The 22,215-nt window shown below is 53.1% G+C and overlaps 1 protein-coding gene across 9 annotated transcripts in view; it reads right to left on the bottom strand.

Annotated features, from left to right (window-relative positions):
* Nucleotides 1–543: 543 nt before the first annotated feature.
* ARMC9 (armadillo repeat containing 9) overlaps nt 544–22,215 on the bottom strand; it is a 150,950-nt gene continuing 129,278 nt past the window's right edge. For 7 of the 9 annotated variants that reach the window (XM_086719912.1, XM_086719913.1, XM_086719915.1 and 4 more), the window contains 5 exons: nt 21,343–21,458; nt 16,816–16,940; nt 12,094–12,208; nt 2,712–2,884; nt 544–1,822 (listed from right to left, as the gene is read on the bottom strand). In XM_086719912.1, the coding sequence (XP_086576038.1) occupies nt 1,728–1,822; nt 2,712–2,884; nt 12,094–12,208; nt 16,816–16,940; nt 21,343–21,458 (624 nt within the window). In that variant the 3' untranslated portion in view covers nt 544–1,727. Of the gene's footprint in view, nt 1,823–2,711; nt 2,885–12,093; nt 12,209–16,815; nt 16,941–21,236; nt 21,459–22,215 lie in introns of those variants that run through there. The other 2 variants (XM_086719914.1, XM_025932659.2) reach the window with 2 other exon arrangements.

Below are 22,215 nucleotides of genomic sequence, written 5' to 3'. Positions count from 1 at the left end.
GATCCCATTTCAGGGACCCGGTCTCTGTCCACATCGATAGTACCTGTGATAAGTGTGGGTGTTTTCTCTTCATACCTCCACGTCAGGAGTCGCCGAGCGCCTGGAGTGCCTTCCCAAGAAGAAGGTAGGGCCTCGTTCTCCACAGCTTTCTTGCCCAGGAACAGAGGGGCTCACATGTTTCCAGAGAATCCAGATGCGGCTTCCGGGCCAGTCACGTGACCACAGAGTTCTAACGTGCCCGGCCTTGTGCCACTGCCAAAAACAAGATTAACCCAGGATCCTGGCCCGTGACAAGTTTACGGATGTCGTGGGGACAACCTGGTGACTGGCCTGCTCTACCACTCTTCTGCTTCCCTCCTCTGCTCGCTCTCTTGAGGAGCTAGGAGGCCGTCGAAAAATGAAATCTTCTCTATTTACATCCAGCGGGACCACAGGGATGTCTTCTCTAAAGGGCATCGCCATGGCAGATGGAGGGCTTAGGGTAGAGTACATAACTTCACACACACGCACGCACACGCACACACACGCCCTACCACACGCAAGGACCGTCTAAATATTCAGTTTATTTCAGTATTTATACTTGAGGAGAGGTCAGATTCTGCTACTAGTTTGGGGGACCTCGCTGGCTCGGCGGGCAAAGTTCTTTCCTTTATCCTAAGGCGTGAGCTCTGACGTCACCCACTGCAAGGGGCGAGCCTCCCCCGCTCATTTTGCCAGGGGAGCTGTTTGTGTTTACGGTCTTAAAGGAGGCAGGGGAGGGGGAAATGGCGTCAACCCTACGAGGCCTTTAAAACACGCGTGCAGAAGATCGGAAACAGCGATATAGTCCAAGCTACGTACGGGAATGTATCATATTCATCCCAGATTTTAAAAAAGGAAGAATATCAAATCTGCTGCTCAGGAATATGGCTTCAGGATGCGTCTCCCTTATTCTAAATCCCTTCAGTCTCCTTCTGGCTGGACCGAGAGGAGTGACGGTCTCCACTGAGGCCAAGGCCCCGTCTCGGGCCGAGTCTCCAGTCCCTGCTCCCCCCCACAGGCTCCTGACGTGAGCAGCTCGCACCGTCTACCCAGGTCTGTTCCTGTGTGTGAGGGGCGGCCAGGGACGGGCAGGGACAGGACCCGGTGTCCCGGGGGCTGTGGGGGGCCTGCTCCTGGGCTGCCCGGAGAGCTAGCCTCGCCTGGCCGCTGGCAGACAACGGTCTCCTCCACATCTGTCACCTGCAGCTGCTGGCCGGCCGAGGAAGGGAAGCTGGCTGGTCCTCGGGCAACGGGACGGTGACACCGGCGAAGAGACCATCCTCACTTCCTGTAAGATTGGCCGCCTGGAGAAGAAAGGCGAGAGCAAGCTGCCAGCACCAAGGCGGTAACTGCACAGAGTCCCCTCTGTCCCATACAAGCCTTCTTTCAACCGGCTCTGTGCAAACCGAATACTGAAACCTTCCCTTCCCCCAGGTCACCTGCTCCGCGGCCGGGGCGTGACTCACGTGGCCATGCTCTTTCCTCTCAGGAAGCAGGCTGCTTGGCGTGGGGCTCCCAGTGAATTTTGCTGGCAATAGTTTTGCTGTTTGTCGAGGCCACAGGACATAAATCTGCTGCTAGCTGAGCAATCTACGTGCAGGCAGGGCCCCGTGGAGCCCGTCTGGTACTGGCCGTTGCTGCCTCGATTATGACCCGTGGGGGCTCCGGCCCGGTGCTGCCCGGTGTGGCCTGGAGCCCGGCAGGGGTCAAACGGGTCTGTCTGCTTCTCTCGGGCCAGTGTTCCTGGTATTTGCCGGGGCTTCCTTTGGGCCCGTGCGAGGAAACAGCTTGGCCTGCACCGCTGGTGGGGACATGGGGCTGGGGCTTCACCGTGTGTTTCCCAGCAGATGGGCGCTGGCGAAGAGGGAGGGCGGCCCTGCTTTCCAGCCACGGCCCATTAGCCACCCGGCCAGCCCAGCGGGTCCCCGTTGGCCGGGGCGCCCGGGGCTCTGGCAGGAAGCGATTGGGGCAGCAGGGGACAGCACAGCTGCAAAATGCATATATCCTGAGTGTGACAGACCTTCTGCTGATTGACATTCTTTTGTCTGGCTTCTCTTTTGTTTTCCTTTATTTTTATTTAATTTATTTATGTACTTAAAAAAATTATTATCATTTTTTATTTTATTTTTATTTCGAAGCGACCTCTACAACCAACATGGGCTCAAAGCTACAGCCCTGAGATCGAGAGTCACACACTCCAGCCAGGCGACCTTCCCTTATCTTTAGACTCTTTGGAAAGGTCCAGGCTCTGGTGTGGTCAACCGGCTGAGGCTAGGAGGGGAGGGGAGAGAGGAAGTGGTCTTCACGGTGGGCAACAGGGCAGGAAGGAGACCCCTTGGGCCCACTGCACCCTCAGTCCCTCTGGTGGCCCTCCCGCCAAGGCACCTGCTTCTGTTGGATTTTGAGGCTGCCTGCTTCCCGCTAGGAAGCAGGTCCAGGTTTTCAGGGCCGATCACACAAGTCCCACAGACGGGGGTGGGGGTGGGGGGATGTTAACTCCGAGAGGCACTGCCTGGACAGTCTCAGTTTACCAGCTTGTGTATGAGGCACCAGGGCCAATGGCAATTTCATAAATAGGCTAGTGAAGAACGGATCTGTCCCTAGGGCACAAGAAGCCACTGCCTGGGGTCCTGGTCCTGTGCCTGCTGGGCACAGAGGAGCTCAGTGCCCTTCCCTCCAGTCTGACTTACTCTGTGGCCCTCTCGTGGAGGAGGTCATGGAGCTGGGGCGGCTGGCCTGCTGGGGGCCACACGAGGAGAACTGAGGCGCCAGAGTGGATGCCTTGGCCTTGGGTGGGTTCAGGTCCAGGATCTCAGGGGTCCGGGGGGTCCGGGGCTTGCAGGTGAAGGCCGATGTAAATTCCCTGGAACAAAATGTGTAGTCTAGAGTCACAGCCACTGCATGGCTAGGAGTCACAGGAGGAAGGGAGGACTTGCCATTGTGAGCACAAAGATGCCAGGCAGGCACTGTCCTGGGCATGGGGTAGGGGTGGGGTAGAGCCGGGCACCCGGAGGCATACATCCCTGCCCCCATGGAGCAGGCTTCTCTCGGGCCAGGGGGAGAGGAGGGGAGGAGGGAGATAATAAAAAAAAGGAATAAATGCTGGGGCGCCTGGGTGGCTCAGTCGGTTGGTCATCCGTCTTCAGCTCAGGTCATGATCTCACGATCCGTGAGTTCGAGCCGTGCGTCGGGTGGGCTCTGTGCTGACCGATCAGAGCCTGGAGCCTGCTTCCCATTCTGTGTCTCCCTCTCTTTCTGCCCCTCCCCCTCTCACACTTTGTCTCTCTCTCACTCTCAAAAATAAATAAACGTTAAAAAAATTAAAAAAAAAAAGGAATAAACGCTAAGGAGGGGATGAAGCAGAGAAGGGGGACAGGGAGCTTGAGAGTGTTGAAGTGAGAGGGTGGCCAGGGAAGGTGTGGCCAGCAGGGTAATGGCCCCCCATTCTGTCCACATTCTCCTCCCTGGAGCCTTTTCTGACAAAGGGGAATTAAGGCTGCAGTGGAATCGAGGTTGCTAATCTGCTGACTTTATTTTATTTTATTTTTTTTTTTCAACGTTTATTTATTTTTGGGACAGAGAGAGACAGAGCATGAACGGGGGAGGGGCAGAGAGAGAGGGAGACACAGAATCGGAAACAGGCTCCAGGCTCTGAGCCATCAGCCCAGAGCCCGACGCGGGGCTCGAACTCACGGACCGCGAGATCGTGACCTGGCTGAAGTCGGACGCTTAACCGACTGCGCCACCCAGGCGCCCCCTGCTAATCTGCTGACTTTAAACTAGGGAGATTATCCTAGATTATCAGGGCGAGCCCCGGGAAACCGCAGCGTCCTTAAAAGTGGGAGAGGGAGGCAGAAGAACACAGAGAAATAGGTACGACCACGGAAGAAAGACAGAGATGCAAGGCTGCTGGCTTTGAAGATGGCGGAAGGGGCTGCCAGCCAAGGAGGGCAGGAGGGCTCTAGAAGCCAGAAAAGGCAGAAAAGAGATTCTCCCATAGAACTCGGGGAAACAGTGTATCCTGTGTATGCCTCGATTCCAGCCCAGTGAGAGCCCTGTCGGACTTCTAACCCACTGAACTGTAAGGTGGTACATTTGTGGTGTTCAGGTCACTAACTCTGTGGTCACCTGTGACAGCAGCAATAGGAAGCTAATTTTAGACGTGGTGGCCAGGGAAGGCCGTGCTGGGAAGGTGACATTGAGCCCCCAAATGATCCTGTGGGGCAGGCAGTACTGCCCCGGTTTTCAGACGTAGAAACCGAGGCCCAAGTTTGTGAACTTTCCAAGGTCACACACATAACAAGCAGGTTGTGAGGCCAAGACTTGAGCCCAGTGGGATCTTACAGCCAGCTGTTCTCCAGATGCTATCTGCCTCCCAGCCCCAGGGAGCAGCCTCACAGAGACGGTGGACCCGACTTGGAACGAGGGCCTTCCTTCCTCCAGCACCTGCAGCCACTGAAACTCGGTGGTGTTGGACGAGAAATCCTGGGAGTGAGATCGTGGCTCTGTGACCTCCCAGTCACCCAGCTGGAGTTGGGGACTCCCCCACCCAGTGCTTTGCTGTCTGGCTGTCACTGAGCTGGATCCACGCTGCTCCCTCCTTGACTTCTGGGGCCCTTGCTGCCTATGTGCCCATTTTCCTGACTATAACTCTGAAGACCGGAGTCCCAGGCTGTCACCCAGGGTTGTCATAGCCACCGAACGAGCTAATGTGAGCATCAGCCCAGCTGCCAGCCTGGCGCATGCTCCGTAAATGGCAGGTCCGTGTTCCTTCCCTAAGTGGGTGCCTTAGTCTACGGGCTTCACAGAGTTGGTGCACAGTTTGCTGTGCATTGCAATGTAAGCAAGTTTGCTGACATCTGGGGAGCCTCAGTTTCCCCACCTGTAACATGGAGGGCAGCTGTGATGATTCTGCAAGGGGGGTTGTGTCCTGAGCCCCATCGTGGGCCCCATAACTTGGGGTTCTGGCTCTTGGGGAGTGGGCCTTGGGAGGAAACTGGAATTTTTGGATTCACTTCTATATTTCTATATGCCCCTCTTTTTTTTCTTTCTTTTTTCTTTCCTTTTTTTGTTTTTCTACATTGAGACTATTTTACTCTAATCATTAGAAAAAGAAAACTTAAACATCTGGAAAATTTCCAAATTCAAATTTAGGACAAGTCTGGCATAAAAACTGCCCATACTTTGGGCAATACATCTCTGATACCAGATTGGAAAGGATAGGGAGGTTTAGCCCTACAGTATTTTATTAAAGTTTAAAATGATTTTTTCTTTGTTTAAAAAAAATGTATGGGGGCGCCTGGGTGGCGCAGTCGGTTGAGCGTCCGACTTCAGCCAGGTCACGATCTCGCGGTCCGTGGGTTCGAGCCCCGCGTCGGGCTCTGGGCTGATGGCTCAGAGCCTGGAGCCTGTTTCTGATTCTGTGTCTCCCTCTCTCTCTCTGCCCCTCCCCTGTTCACGCTCTGTCTCTCTCTGTCCCAAAAATAAATAAACGTTGAAAAAAAAAATTTAAAAAAATGTATGTATATGTATGTGTGTACATACGTCCGTGAAGTAAGCTCCATGCCCCAGCACGGGGCTGGAACTCCCGACCCTGAGACGAAGAGTCACGTGTTCTACTGACTGAGCCAGCCATGTGCCCCCGTGACTTTTTTTTCTTTAAGAAGAAATTATATTTTTATATCATTTATAATAGTATTTCCCTGAATATTTTCCACGTTGTACCTTTTACACGCATGTGCGTTTTCACATACTTGTAGTCATACTTACATGCTGCTCTATGTTCTTCTAATTTTTTTTTTAACGTTTATTTATTTTTGAGACAGAGAGAGACAGAGCATGAACAGGGGAGGGGCAGAGAGAGAGGGAGACACAGAATCCGAAGCAGGCTCCAGGCTCTGAGCCGTCAGCCCAGAGCCCGACGCGGGGCTCGGACTCACTGACCTCGAGATCGTGACCTGAGCTGAAGTCGGACGCTTAACTGACTGAGCCACCCAGGTGCCCCTATTCTTCTAATTTTTAAAAATGTTTATTTTTATTTATTTTGAGGGAGAGAACATGAATGAGTGGGGGAGGGGCAGAGAGAGGGAGGGAGAGAATCCCAAGCAGGCTCCAGGCTCCCAGCTGTTGGCACGGAGCCCGATGTGAAGCTCGATCTCATAAACTACGAGATCATGATCTGAGCTAAAATTAAGAGATGGAAGTTTACCGACACCCAGGGCCCTGATACTTCCCTGTTCTTATGACCCTCATTCTACCTGCTCTCTAGACTTCTGAGTAGCCTCCACTATTATTTATAATGGAGGGTTTTTATATAAATATTATATGTTTATAATATATATAGATATATTTCATCCGATGGATCTACTGGAATATATCATGCCTTTCCCTAACATTTTGCTTTTCTTTCATTCATTGATAATGCACACGTGTGCAAAAAACTGTTCCAGGCCCTGGAGATCAAAGGTCAACGAGACCAAATTTCTGCTCTTAGGAAGTTCACAGAGAAGTAGGGCAGTTTGACCAGAGCACAAAGATAAAATAATGAAATGAGTCACACTGATGATGCTTTTCTTGCACATATAAAGACGATTTTTATGTGGTTTAATGAGGTGGCTTACTTTTTGTTTTTTTTTTTTTTTTAAGTGAGCTCTATGCCCAATGTGGGGCTTGAACCCATGACTCCGAGATCACGAGTCGCGCGTTCTACTGACTAAGCTACCCTGGTACCCTGAGGTGTGTGTTTGTTGTTTTTTGAAAATATTATTTGGTTCAAATGATTTTTTTCCTATTTTGCTATTCTAATTTTGATATCTTTGGTACTGTTATAGCAGTTAATTATTTTTAAATTGTGATAACATATACATAACATAAAAATGACTATCTTGACCATTTAAAACTGTAGCCCTACTACATTTTAAGAAGGAGTGACTAAGAGAAACTAGTAAAAATGACTCGGTGAACACTGGCAGCTCTTCCTGGCACAGGGTTAGCTGTGGGTTACCTGGGGATGTCCATCATGTGGTCATGGGACAGGGAGGCCAGATTTGAAGGAGCGAGCTGTGGAAGCCCAGGAGGGCTGGCCAGCTTCACTGCATGGGGCCTCAGAGCCAATGGGCGGCAAGGTCAGGTGGCAGGGATGGGGGGACGCTGAGATGAGTTGGCAAGAAGTGAAGGGAGAGAAAGGTCTGCGTAACAGGGCTAGAGGTCTATATATAACCTCCCAACCCCAGAGCAACCAGAAAAGGGTCCTGTCCCTTTGGAGAACAATTTGGCGATGTGTATGAAAAAACTCTTATGTATAGGTTGACTTTATGTGCCAACTTTGCTGGGCCATGGTGCCTAAATATTTGGCCAAACATTATTCTGGATATTTCTGTGCGGGTGTTTTTTTTGGGTGAGATTAACACTTAAATAGGCAGACTTTGAGCAGATTGCTCTCCCTAGTGGGGAGTGGGCCTCATCCAATCAGTTGAAGGCACAAATAGACAAAGTCTGAGCTCCCCTGAGCAGGAAGGAACTGTGCCGGCAGACTGACTTTGCACTCCAACTGCAACTCTTCCCTGGGTGTTCAGCCTGCTGGCCTACCCTGTGGATTTTGGATTTGCCAAGCCTCTGCAATCATGCGAGCCAACTCCTTAAAATAACTGACCCCCCACCCCACACACACATCCTGTTGGTTCTCTTTCTCTGGAAAACCCTGACTAATACACCGTCAAAGCCAGCCCTCCTCTCTGCCCTAGGACACAACCTTTGTTTGGCCACGGTAGTGTTGTTGTTTGGGAAAAGAGCACCCGCAGACAAGGGGCTCCTTCTGGCTCCTTCTCCAGCATTGGAGAAGGTGGCCCTCAGCAGAGCCCAAACCACGGTGCGGGCTGCTGCAGGGGGTGGTGGTGTTGACTGAGGATGCTGGCCACTGTCCCCGACCTCGGCATGGGGGATGGCATCAAGGCCCTCTGGGAAGGACACTGAGGGAGGCAGAGGTAGAGGTCAGCTTGGCCTTCAGGCCCCCAGCACCCCTGAACGGTGACCTGAGCACTCTGAGCAGCGAGGAGCCAGAGCCGGGAAATGGTGATGGTTTGGTAGGAGATGAGGCCAGATTAGGGTAGAGCAGGAAAAGCACGCGGAAAGGTAATTCAGGACGGCAGTCGCCTATGACTTAGGAAAAGTAAGTTGCCGCAGGGATAATGGTGCTGGGTAGGAGGGAAAAGGAAAACCTCACTACATATGTAAATTGGCAGGTGTCCTGCAAGACAGGCAATTATTCAAGAGGCCATTAAGGCACAAACGACAGTGCTTGGGGGTCCCCTTAACGGACTCTGCCCATCAGGATTCAGGATATTTCATCTGTGCGCTAACAGAACCCAGAGAGGGGTGTGGGGTGGGTGACGGGGGGAGGACACAGCAGATGAAGGCAGGTCCAGAAGGTCGCCCACCATGTCTGCACACGGACACGCGGGGCTCCTGTCCCCATTCCCCTGACTTCCTGGTTCCTAGTTTCTAGTTTCTTTTAGCTGGATGCATCGTAGTGCTGTCATGAGCTACCCCATATGCCACATTTGGGGACACACGTGAGGGGGATAAAGCATGTATGTAAACAGATGCAGAATTTCTTTCTTCTTTCTTTTCTAAAAGCCATAATACTTGCAGAAGAGTCGTTTCCTGTCTGTGGCGGGACGGGAACTTTGACACCGTTGTCTTTGGATCTTGGCCTGGGCGGGGGGGTAGCGGGCATCTGTGCAGGAGCGAGCGCTCCGACCTGAGGAGCCTGTTCCCTCCGCCCATCATTGGGCCACAGGGAGGCACCGTCCAGGCAAATGCTTCCCGGTCAGTCCAGCTGGGCTCCTCTCTGCATGGACCATACGCCGGCTTGGTTAACAGTACCTTCCCCAACTACTCAATACTAGGGATTCTATGGAGCAGACAGAAAACAGAACAGGAACCCCTTGGCATGGGGGAGGGGGAGGGAGACAGATCACAAGGTCTGAACCGTTGACTCCCTGGCTTCCAGGAAGCCAGTTTCATGGTCAGACTAGTGGCTGGAAGCCACTAGAATGGAACTGGAGCCTCAATGATCTTTAAACCGCCTCCAATCTGGGGCTAAGCCATGAGAGTATGGTTTAATCTACCGTTTGCCCCAAACCGCAGCTCCAGAGCTTTCCAGGGATACCAGCAGCCAAGCGGGGCCCACCCCGCGGCCTGTCTTCTGGGCAAGGGGCTGTCCTCACTCTAAGGAGTAAGAGAGAGGGGCTGGGGGAAGCAGAGGGACAAATGTCCCCCATCAAGCCATGCAGAGAGCCACTCGCTCTCCCTTTTAGCTGATTCATCCAACAAATATTTTGAGAGCCTGCTCCGGGCGAGGTGCAAACACAGGGGCAGACTCCCTAGAGCCATGGACCAAGTGACCGCAGTGCTCTGTGCCCCTGTGCAAGGGAACACCGCTGCGTGACTGGACTTTGGGGTCAGGAAGGAGGATGGGGTGCTTAGCTGAGACCTGGGGCAGCCGGTGAAGTGGAGGCCAGGGGTGGGGGGAGAATGTTGCTGGCAGGGGTCACATAGCCAGTGGAGAGGGAGGTGGGTGGCCCAACTGTGTCCTTCTCCCTCTTTCCTTCCTCCTCTTCCTCAGACAGAATACTCCCTTTCCCCGGGCTTAAACTAAGAGCAGGATTCATGTTAAGGTGGGAGCACCCATGGATTTAACCCCAACGGGGCATTTGTGCCCAAGAGGAGCTGGAGGGCCAACTGGGTCAGCCCACTTAGTGTAACCAGGGGGAAGGTGTCTTAGGAGAGCCTGTGGGGTCCCCTGCCAACTATGAAAACACTTATTCTGGGCGTGCCTGGGTGGCTCAGTCGGTTAAGCGTCAGACTCTTGATTTCAGCTCAGGTCCTGATCTCAGGGTGCATGGGTTCGAGCCCCATGTTGGGCTCTGCGCTGACAGCATGGAACCTGCTTGGGATTCTCTCTCTCCCCCTCCCCCGACTTGTGCGTGCGCTCTCTCTCTCAAAATAAATAAATAAACATTAAAAAGAAAAAAAGAAAACACTTATTCTGGAGAGAGAGGATTATCCCCACTGGTAAGTCTCAGCAATGAATTCTGCCTTTACAGGAAGGGAGAAGAAATGGCTCTAGCCCCAGGAGAGCAGGTTTGGTCTGGCCGAGATGTGGGATCTGGTCCGGGCCTGAGAGCAGGGGGCTGGCATGGCAGGGGGCCCTGCCAGCCTCTGGCTTACCCCTCTGAGCTTTCTCATTCTGGGGCCCCCACCTCGCGGAGGTGCCAAGAGTCAGAGAATCCCTGAGCTGTGGACCAGCCTGCGGGAGCACGCCTTCAGCCACTCTGAGAGAGGGGAGGAGCCCCAGATCGGGGAGGTGGGTCCCTGGGTCCCCGGCTGGTCATGGGCTGAGCTGGAGGAGACCAGATGCTTGGCCCCCAAGGCCCCCCGCCGCCCCCAGCCTCTGCCATCTTTTACAGCCTTTGACAGGACTGGCCCCCACCCCAGTGCAGGCCCCAAACTCCTCTGGCTCCACCCCATGCAGCCCTGTTGCCTCTGGAAACCCTGACTTCCCTTCTACCCCGTGCCTGGCCGCAATCTCTGCCGCAGTGGTGGGAAAGGAAGGTGCCGGGGTGCCGCCTACCCAGAAAGGGGGATGGGCCGCAGCACCCTCTCGCTGCCCGCCTGCTCAGACCGTGTGCGTGGTTCTGCTAGGCCGTCTGCCTGCTCTGGGGGCAGAGGCCGCTCCAGGTGTCCCTGCAGCCTCGAGAGCTCAGCGGGGACTCCTGTGTGTGTGACTTCCATCTGCGGGAGCCTGCAGGAAGGGCAGCGGGGGCCTGGGTATGGGGAGGGCAGCCAGCAGGCTGGTTCCTCTGACCCTCTACACTGCCAGGGGGAAGCGTCTGCAGGGCGTGGGGGAGGCTTCGCGCCTCAGGGGTCTGGAGTCTGTGGCTCCGCAAGGCTCTGCCGCTCAAGGAACTCCAGACCGGGCCAAGGTCAGCCGTGACCACAGCTGGGGTGCAGGCCTGCCCGCTGCTGACGCAGTCGTGGAAATACTTCCCAATTCTATAGAAAGGTGGGGGCACAGAAGGCCTGACCGGTCACCATGGCAAAGTTCCTCTAAATCAGAGACTCCAAGGGTGTAGTCATGTTAAACACGGTTCTAGGCCAGTGTTTTAGTGCAGAAGGCTGGCTTCTCCATCCTGAAATTACACAGGCTGCAGGGCACCGCGTGGCCGGGCGGATGCGGTGGGGGCAGCCGGGGTGCCGGGCAGATAGGCTGAGACCAGGGCTAGGCCCCTCTCCCTGAGCAAGCTCCCTGAGATCTGAAAGAAGGGGCCTAGAGCCCCAGACTTTCTCCATTCTAAAGAACCCCAAGTGACGCATCATAGGCCAGTCTGTACTCATTTGGTGCAGAGGAAAAGAAAACACCTTTGTATTCTGTGTGGGATCCTGTGTCTATTTTAGGAAGGTCCGGAGGGCACCTGGGAGGCTCAGTCGGTTAAGCGTCCGACTTTGGCTCAGGTCATGATCTCACGGTTCGTGGGTTCGAGCCCCGCGTCAGGCTCTGTGCTGACAGCTCGGAGCCTGAAGCCTGCTTTGGATTCTGTGTCTCCCTCTCTCTCTGCCCCTCCCCTGCTCGTGCTCTCTCTCTCTGTCTCTCAAAAATAAACATTAAAAAAAAAACTTTATAGGAAGGCGACATCTGAGCCAAACCATTTCACTAACCTCGTTCTCCACCTTTCTCCCATCCACCCTATCTTCTCCAAAAGCAAACCGCTAAGATAGGACACTGTTCACAAGTTACCCCAAATCACACATCCTCACAAACACATTCAGCTTGCAGTTCTTAAAACTAGTCCCTTGGGTAGGTTTATGAGTTTCCTTTCCTTCCGGTCTGACAACCGATAATTCTCAGGTGGCAGGTGCCTCCCCGTGGGCTCTGAGGTTAACAGGTGTGGTGGCCACAAGCCCCTGGGTATCTCCGTAGGGTGCTTCGGGCCCCAGTGAAACGCTCCTGTGCTGTTGGAGTCAGAGCCTGGACCACAGAGGAGCCCTCCCAGGACACCTCCCCGTCCCTACCTGGTGGTGTCTCCACCGTCTAGGGCCTGGCTGGGGTCCCCCGCCGAGGGCAGACGAACCTCTCCCTGATGTCCCGCTGGCAACCATTCTCCCGGTTTGATGTCCACCGTGGAGGCTGGGGAGGAGAGAGAGTTCAGTGGACTCTTTGAGGATGCTCCTTACTGGGCTGGGCCCCAAAGCCAAGAACAGCACATGACCACGCGAGCCCCTGACAGCTCCTTGGAGCCCACCGGGGAGGACTTGTTCGCTTGTGTGCAGCCCGAGAAGTCTCCAGGCGGCCACTCGGTGCGCTTACAACCTGGGGGCACAGCGCGAGCGCTCTGGCTGGATACACACGCAGCACAGGGAACCACAGACCTTTGGCCCCTTTGCTTCTCCTGGCCCCCCCTCTGTCTCTCAGGGAAAAGCCGACAAACGTGGAACTGTCTCCCTCGGTCGCTGCTTGGTGCCAATGCAGAGGAGCATGGAGGCACGGTAAAAAACTATTTGTTGTTTGTCTGAAATTCCAATTCAGCTGGGCATCCTGTACTTTTATTTGCCGGATTCGGCAACCCCAGAGGTGGGGCCCTCTTCCCCCTGAGCTACCCCAGGACCCTTCAGGCCCGAATCCCCCACTCCACCCACAGGGGCAGGCACTGCCCTAATTCCCAGCCAGCAGTGTTCGTGTTGACATCATGGACAAGGAGCAGGCTACCCGGGTCACCCTGGAGACCTTCAAAGGGAAATGACCGAGAAGTCCCAGACGACACTGCCAGGGAGCTCTCCTGAGGACCCGGGGAGGGACCTATTCTGTGTTTCAAATGATATGAACCCCTTCTTCTCCGGCCCCACTTTTCTTCTTGTTCTACAGCCAAAGGGCTTCATGCCACCGTCAAAGCAATTCTGTGACAGAGCCCAGATTTGCTATGTCCTTAGTCCAAGCTCCTTCCGGCCCTTTCATTTAAAGTTTTATCCATTTTGAGAGAGACACAGAGAGAGCGAGCGAAAGTGAGCACACACAAGTGGGGGAGGGGCAGAGAGAAGGAAAAACAGAATCCCAAGCAGCCTCTGCACCATCAGCACAGAGCCCCAGGTGGAGACCGAATTCACGAACTGTGAGATCATGACCTGAGCCGAGATCAAAAGCTGGATGCTTAACCGACTGAGCCACCCAGGAGCCCCAAGCCCTTTTGTTTAAAAATGTCCCTGGTACCTTTGCAACGTGGCCTCTACTTTATCTTCAATATAAACAATCTTCTTTGCAGGTTTCCTCAAACGCATAGCAAGGGACACAGCTTTGACTTCCAGGTAACTATCTTTTGACCCAAACGGGGAATCTGTTTCTGGTGTGGAGCCCAATGCGTGGCATTATTTACAGCCCACCAGGACAGTCTCCACTTAAAGCTGGGACTGGACCTGGAAATTCAGCCTTCTCTGATCTGTTCTCCAGTGGACAACTGGCCTGTCTGTGCTCTCTGCTCTACAAGCTTATAATATAGCCCGGGACACAGAATTTAGGTGTATGAAGAAATAATTGAGTGGAACCACATACAGCTGTGTGCTGGGCTACACAGAAAATCCCATCCCAGTTAATGGTGCCACCAAGATGGCGCCCAAGGGTGGGTGGGTAGTCCTCCAGGATCAGGAGCTTTCCCAGGTGAGAGTGGGTGGAGGGACAGGTTGGGGGGTGGGTGGGAAAGCCCCCTGGCAGGAGGGAGGAGGAACTAAGCTGAGCTGTCCTGAGACCCTCTGAGGTCTTTTTGGTCCTGTCACCAAATAGTAGTCATCCCCTACACCCCTTCCCACTCCCTCCACTGAATGTCACCATGTAGGCGTTCAGAGCTCCCACCACAGAAGGACAGATCCACTGCAAGCTGGGGACTGGGGGACACCAGCAGCTGTGTGTGTGCACCAGAGGCTTCCTGGGATGAAGTACTGTCTTCCCGCCTGTGGATCCATTTCAGACCAGGCTGGGCATTTTCACTTGAGGCCACTGACAAGGTATGTGACTTTGATATCTGAGATAGCCTTCGTTGAGGGGGAATGAGAATAAATTCCCCCCAGGCCAATGTCATAACAAAATTCTAAGTCACATTCTTGGCTTTTTCCTTTGGGAACTATTTCCTGTTGGCTCTGTGGAGCCAGTCCCTTTGCCTAAAAAGAATGTACTTTCTGGCCCTGCGGTCAGCTGATCAAGCGGTTGGAGGATTCCACAGGTTCCCCATCATGAGTTTTCACCTTTAGCATCGACTGAATGCAGAGGTGTGAAGGGGCTTCCTGGGCTAACGCGCTCGAGGCCACCGTGGCGGGGTCCCGCTGGGTCTGAGGTGTGGCATGAATTCCCAGTATGAGTGAAGGCCAGGAGGCCAGGCTTAGCAGCAAGTCATGTGTGAGGGGCCTCTGAGGAGTAGCTGGGCGAGGCCAGATCGGGCTGGGGGCGTGGGGGTGGGGGGGTGGTGGACAAAGTGAGCCAGAGCACGGAAGCAGGAGAAAGGGCCGGAGAAGCAGGACTATATGGACGGAGGGGTCCAGAGGAAGTCAAATCAGGCTCCTGACAGGAAAGGAGTTACACAGAAGACGACGAGGGCCAGAGTGGCCACCCAGCCCACCAGTGTTGTCTCCCTCTCTAGCCCTCTGATCTGCTGACCCAGATGCAGCCTCAGAACCAGTCTCAACACTGCTTATGTGCGTTCTTGCTTTTGGCTTTTGTTTTTGTTTTTACTTAAGCAGGCTTCATGCTCAGTGTGGAGCCCAACTTGGGGCTTGAACTCACAACCCTGAGATCAAGACCTGCACTGAGATCAGAGTCAGATGCTTATCTGACTGAGCCACCCAGGGGCCCCTGGTTATGTGCATTCTAAGCACATAAACCCAAGGCTGCTTGCCAGTCGTCCTCACACAGAGGCTGGGTGAGAAGAGGGAGGGACGGTGGCGACAAGACCAACCGAGGGAGCGGACCAGTGGTCCCGGGACATCGGTCCTGGGGTGGCTGCAGCTGGGCAAGCCCGGAAGACGGCAGAAGGAAGAACAGAATCTACACCACAAATGCTCCCTAAAGGCTCCCTAAATGACCCAGGGAGAGCCACTAACCCGGCGGAGGCTTGGCTTCCCACGGGAGACCCTCGGTCAAGGAAAAGGATTGTAAGAGAGATTTAGGGGTGCTGCCCTGAGGCTGACAGCAGGCCGCGCAGGGCAGGGGAGAATGGTTCCTGTGGCCGGTTTCTGGCCCGTGGAGTGAGGGTGGTTAGTTCTGGAGCCCACTGAGGTGGGAGGGGAGTTGATGAGAAGGGTGGGGGTCCTGGGTCCCAGCCAGGCCTAAGCAGAGAGGAGCAGGTAGAAGGGGGCACGTGGAACATGGGGGACATGGTCTCAGCAATCAGAGCTAACTCTGGCCAAGCGGCTGTCCTGGCTCCAGGTGGCCCCATGTGGAGGGGCTGCCGCTTCCCCAGGGGGAGGCACTGGGGGCCGTGCCGATCACCCAGGCTGGGTCCCCTGGTGGCTGCCCACTGTTTTCCTGTGAGGAACCGGGATTTGCCAGGGCCTCGACTTTGTCAGGGCTCAAAGCAATTGTGTTTGAAAATCACAGTGACATCAACGTCTCCAGCAGTATCATCAGCGGCCACGCAGCTACTCCATCCACGGCGGCCTCGAACGCCTCCATCCTACACGGAACACATGCTAAATCCTTCCAAAATCCAGGACCATACTGATAATCAGCGCAAGACAGAGGGCCACCCTGGTGGTCACTTTGGTACAACAAGGACGTACCAGATAAATAAACGGCCCTAAATGCAACTTTTCAGAAGTCCAGGCTGAACTTCAAATCGTTTTTAATTCAAAGGGCATTAGGTGAAATTGGCAAAAGTGGTTAGACCACCTAAGACCTCCACCCTGGCACAGAAATCTCTGGACAAATGGTGGAGCTAATCAGCTTTCAGCGAGGGCATATTAACGTTTACAGCTCTAACAAAACATGTAAAATAACACATGATCTAAGGTGGCAAAACCTCTAAAACTGTCCCTAACCAGGAGACCCTCCCCCAGACTCTCCAACAACCTGGCTCTCCTCCGGCTCTGTGACCAGCCTACCGCTCTGAACCGGGGCTTAGCAGCGTTCGAATCCAATTGTGAGCAGATTATAAAAGTTCTCAGATGTTTCTCATACTGGAATCTGACCTGCTCCTCTGTTGTTTTTCCCGTTTGAATGGAGATTACAGTCTTCTCTGGCCTGCTCATATCCTTTTAATTTCCTCTCGAAAATTAAAAAAACAAAACAAAACAAAACCTTTCGTACATATCCGATTATTCAAAGCATATATATTTTTTCTGGCATCTAAAAAAAAAAATACTTTTTATCCACGCGTGTGCCCCCGCTCACACATTTCTGTCTCAGGCCAGCCTTCGAACACGCGGCCGCACACCTCGTCCAAAGTCTGAGGTGCCAAAGCCTCGGTCATAAATCGACATCGCCTTCTGAGATGTGACTACTCGGAAAGCTCACATCAAACGCAGCTTTCCCCAGCACAAGTGCGCTACTCGCTTGCAGACGTGGGCAGTGCTCACTATGCTGCGATAGAAGGGGGTCTGGAGGAACAGGCCACGGGCAGGTGTGGCCGCGTGGCTGCGGGTCAGCGGGCCTCGGGAACGCAGGGCAGTGGCCGAGACCAGGGTGTGAGCACGAGGCCTCTCTGGGTGTGTGGCTGCTGCTGCCCGGTCCCCACGCCACCGGCGTTCCGTTCTTACGTGAAGGCCCCGAAGCACCAGCCTCACCCCCCTGGTGCACTGGACGGGGGGCGCTTGTCAGGGACGGGAGGCCGCCGTTTCCCGCACGTTGGGCCATCTGGGGAGGAACGGGATGGTCTTCCGGCCTGGAGGGAAGAATGAAACACAGCAGTAAATACAGGTAGCCAGGAGGAATTTGCTGCCTACTGTGAGACGCCAGAAACAAAGACAGGGAGCGGGAGCCCCCGAAGTTCTTTTGTTAAATGGATATCTAATACATATGGTAGCTATCAGATATGATATGCTTAACACATAGTGAAGCAGATATGAGGTTTTTTTTAAGGTATTGGCAGAAACTAGGATGTACCCTCTTAGCTCCTATAAATGCACGGTGATAAATAGTATCTGTCCGACACACAGTTGCATCTTTTGGCTTTGGGGGACGTGGGGGTCACGGCATTTCAACCAAACCGTTGAAGGCACCCGGCTTCTGGTTTTTCCTCAGAGGATGAAGCAGATTAGCAAACGGACGAATGCCATCAGAAGAGACGTGATGTGTCACGTCAGCCATGACAAGAGCTGGACAGGCCCGGGACCCGGGAGAGCTCGCTCTCTGTCAACACCTAAGTGTGCCTACATCGCCTGACGGCACCCGGGGCGGTGGAGCCGGCCCAGGCAGACGCATTCACCCGGCAGACACCTGTCGGGTGCCTCATCGTTCGGGACCCCCAGCCAGGCGTGGGTGCCGGGGATCCCCCCGCCAGAGAGGTGGTGGGAAGTAGGCCGGCTCTCCAGGTGGGCACGGTCCTCAACAAGGAGCCGCTAGCCACCTGCCCAGCAAGGGCTTGGTGGGAGGCACACCATGGCAAGTACAGGGTGCTTTTCCTAGGGGTGGGCCCTGTGAGATGGCTGTTCTCGAATGTCAGTTCCAGTAGCAAAGACAAGTAGACGTTAAGCCGCCCGGAGGGGCAGGAAAGGCTGTGTGTGTGTGTGTGTGTGTGTGTGTGTGTGTGTGTGTGTGTGGCATTCAGCCAGTCCTGAACTCTGAGTCAGGACTGCCTGGGGCCAAAGGGGGGAAATTTTTCCACCAGGGAAGTAACACCAGGAGGCAGATGGAGAGGCAAAAAAAAAAAAAAAAAAAAAAAAAAAGTATATACTTATGCTGCATTGTTACAGAAATATTTAAGGCACCACCAAAGGGGAAAAAAATGCAGGCTGGAGGGGACAGGGTGTCCTGGGGAAGAGCTTCAAGGCCCAGGGTCAAGGTGGGGGGTCAACCGAGAAGGACCCTGTCAGCCAGGGTTTGATTAGATTTGATCCCTAAGGGACACAGGAGTCACAGAAATGACATCCCATGATGACGTGCTAGAAACCTCATTCTGGGGTGACGGACGGTGGACCGTGGCAGGGAGAACCACTGGGGGGGAAGAGATGGCTCAGGAGGGCAGAGGGGAAGGGCCAGGGCTGGGAGAGGGAAGGCTGGCTCAGGTGTTTGGGGGTGTTAATGCCATTCCCTGAAGCAGGGGGCTGAGGGGACGGTGGTGTTCCCCTAGGAAGCGCAGACTCAGGGTGCTGCGGGGACATACCTAGCAGCTGGGGCAAGTCTACAATGGAATGGGATTTTGTGTCTGCAGTATGTAATGGAGACCCCAGCACAAGCAGGATGGGTGGGGACCGGAAACGGGGCATTTTAGGAGGAAGAGGGGTGATTTGGGGACCAAGCCGACAAGGCAGTGGGATGTGGGGGTGGGTGAGTGACCAGGAATGTGGTCAGCAGCGGCAACCTCGAGAGATGCTGAGTGTCCCCTGAGGCTGGAAACTGCAAGGTCACCGGTGGCTGTGGCAGCAGTAACCTGAAGTCACTGCCAGACCTTGCGGACTACGAAAGGAGGGGAGGGGGCGGGGAGGCAGCCAGAGAGGACCTGGGGGAGGGCACTTGGGGACCAGAAAGGACTGGGGGAAGGAAAGCAGCAGGAAGGGAGGTTGAAGGTGGAGCAAAGGAGGTGTTAAATGATGATGCTGAGTTTGGACAGTGACAGGAGGAGAGGGATCCATAATCCATGGAGGGGTGAGGCTGGGGGCGGGGGTGCTGAGGGAGGGCTGGGGGGGCACACATCTGATGCTGGGGTGACAGAGGGTCTTGAATTGTGCAGGGTGACTGTCTTTTTGTTTTCAGTCTTTCTTTTCTTGATTAAAAAACCAGTTAATCATGGTTTGCCCTCCCAGTACCTAGACACAACCACTATTAACATTTGAGATCTTAAATTCAAAGATAGGGGCACCTGGGTGGCTCAGTCGGGGCCAACTCTTGATTTTGGCTCAGGTCATGATCTCACGGTTTGTGAGATTGAGCTCTGTGTCGCTTGGGATTTTTTCTCTCTCTCCGCCTCAGCCCCACTTGTGCGTGTGTGTGTGTGTGTGCACACACGCACACACACACACACACTCTCTCTCAAAATGAATAAAAACAAATTGCAAATATATACTTTAAAAAATACAACCTGTGATCACTGTAAGTGGCTGGCAGGCTGGATCCACCCAGTTTTATGATTTGCTTTTTCACTTAGCAATATATTGTGAGGCTCTCCCCATGTATTAAATATTCTGCTAAAACATTATTTTCAATACCATTTTGTGTGGATATATAATTTATGTAAACAGCCTCCCGCTTTGGGCATTTAGATTTTTCCTCATGAATAACACTGCAATAAATACCTGGTACACAGAGCTGTGAATAGCTGATTACTTCTCAGCATAAAATCCTAGCAGTGCGATTACTGACTCCAGAGCGTGCAATACATATTGTCAAGGGTCCCCAAGATCACTGAGATTCTCGATATACGCTCTTGGCCATACTAGGTTATCAGAGCCGACTGGCTGAACGGAGTCATGTAACCTTTGACTAAAGATCCTGAGAGTTAACCAGAGGGGAGCACCCTGCATCTGCCACCACCGACGGACCCAGTACATCGGGATTATGTACATTGGGACCCCGGGATCACGACCTTGAGCTGAAATCAAGAGTCAGATGCTCAACCGACGGAGCCACCCAGGTGCCCCAAAGATAATCTTAAAAATTTTAAAGATGATCATTTGGTGTCCTCTCTCCCACGTTAAAAGCACGATGAAATTTCCTTAGTTCCCACCACCACTTCCGTTCAAAAATATAAGCCAGATTTACTAGTAGCTAACACTTGGCTGTATTCCAGATCCAAAAAGCAAACACCAAAGCTCTTAGATATCAATGACATTCTTGGGACAATCAGGGAATACTGATACACTACACGATATCATGCGAATGTGGGCTTTCTTAGGTATGATAGATAATGTGGTTAAGCACAGGGATGCTCTTATTCTTAGGGGACGTGTTGCAAGTCTGCAGCCTTCTTTCAAACAGTTCAGCCAAGCGAGTATGCGTGTGTAAGTTATATACTATGCACACGGAAGGAGCCCGAGAGAAGATGTCAAGGTGGCGATACGTTAATAGTTGGAAGCTGAGTTAAAAAATACTGATAGTAAGTTTAAGAGAAAAAAAAGCACGGTGCTAGTAACTTAACCCTGAAATGTGAAGCGCATGGCGGCTAGTTTTGAGACCAAATCACACGGATCACCGATCCACAGGGTGGGCCTGGAAATTCTAGGCTGAGTCCCACACGAGCGGGGTCTGGCTGCGGGGCTCCGGCATGCCAGCATCCACCCACGGAGCTCCGAGAGGGCAGGCCTTTCCGCATTGTGCCTGTGGCTGCATCCCCAGGGCTTGGTTGTTAGTTACAAATTACTACAGAGTAAAACTGGAAACAGCCAAACTGCCCAGCTGCAGGGAATAACTAAGTAAAATGTGTCATGTTCCCTTGAACTATTTTATGGCCGGTGTTTGTTGAAGGAATCAATAAATGCCAGTTTTCTGCCTGCTCTCTGTAACCCCCTGGTTCGTACCTGTTTCTCTGCACCTGTTTCTCTAGACAGCTGGACTGCTTGGGCTGGGGTTCCCCCAGAGCCCACAGGGTTCCCAGGGAGATCAGAGGCTCTTGGGTAACCACACTGTAGTTTTGTTGACATAAACGGGGTAGGAGCAAGGCTCTGAAGAATGAAGAAAGCTGGGCCGCTAAACACACATAGGGTTGCTTTAAAAAGTGAGTGTGTTTATTTAAGCCAAGTTGATTTGGTGTCTGAACCTGTGATGCTCCACCCGAACAAAAGAACAAAAGGCCTGGGGTGGCGGCTGAGAAAAGAAGGACTAGAGTCGCGTCTGGGTGGACCCACTGCTCCTTCTGGTCCTTTCCTTTGAAATTACATTTGGCCAACACTTGGCTTCTTCAGGGCAAAGTGCCTGGAGGTCCTGCAATCCTACCACTTCATTTTCTGGAAGAAGAAACCTCAAGTGAAGGAGACAACATCTTTCCCCTCAAAAATTCCCAAGAGATAAATAATGAAGGGATAAATGCTTTCCAACGTGAACGTTTTATTTCGGATTTTTCAATACACGCATCTTACACTGCAGGTAAAACAAAGCTTAAGAAATCCCCGCCTCCTTTAGCCCGGACTTACACTGGGTACCCTGTCCTGTGGCCGCCAGGGGTGACGGGCCGGCACAGGGGCTCGTCGGCACTGCGCTGCACACCGGCCAGGCCCTTCCGCCTCATCTTCCCCGTGTTGGTCATGATCTGGTGGAAGGAAAGGGGAGACGGGCTGGAGAAATCACCTACTTGAAAGCTGACCTAGAGGTAGCAGATACTACACGCAAAAAGTAACCTATAGGAGTAAGAGGCTTCGCAAATAAGTGAAGAAGGATCACACAGTATTCAGATACACAGAAATTTGGGGAAAAATTCCTTTAGGTTTGCGTATTATGCCATTTAGCAGTATAAATTAAAAAAACAAAAAAAACCCAGACCATGGAAAAGAGAAGAAAACAGTTGAATACAGTAACAATTACATCTCTGGGAAGACTGAGTTTTGAAAGTGAGAAGAAAAAAAAGATGGGCAGATTTGGTTTCATAAAAAGGTAAACTTTCCAGTGGTGCCTGGGTGGCTCAGTCCATTAAATATCCAATTCTTGATCCTGGCTCAGGTCATAATCTCATGGTTCGTGTTGGGCTTTGCGCTCATAGTGTGGAGCCGGCTTGGGATTCTGTCTCCCCCTCTCTCTCTGCCCCTCCCCTGCTCACACTCTCTCTCTCAAGAAATGAAAAAGCTTTAAAACAATTAAATTTTTTTTAATGTTTTATTTTTGAGAGAGAGAGCAATAGAGAGATAGAGCACACAAGTGGGGGAGGGGTAGTGAGAGAGGGGGACACAGAATCCAAAGCAGGTTCCAGGCTCTGAGCTGTCAGCACAGAGCCTGACGTGGGGTTCGAACCCACAAACCGTGAGATCCTGACTTGAGCCGAAGTTGGACGCTTAACTGACTGAGCCACCCAG

Source organism: Puma concolor, chromosome C1, assembly GCF_028749965.1.
Source record: "Puma concolor isolate L17-30 chromosome C1, mPumCon1.1.hap2, whole genome shotgun sequence".
NCBI lineage: Eukaryota > Metazoa > Chordata > Mammalia > Carnivora > Felidae > Puma > Puma concolor.
Note: the sequence above shows the minus strand (reverse complement) of the source record. Positions and strands in the feature narration are given on the sequence as shown.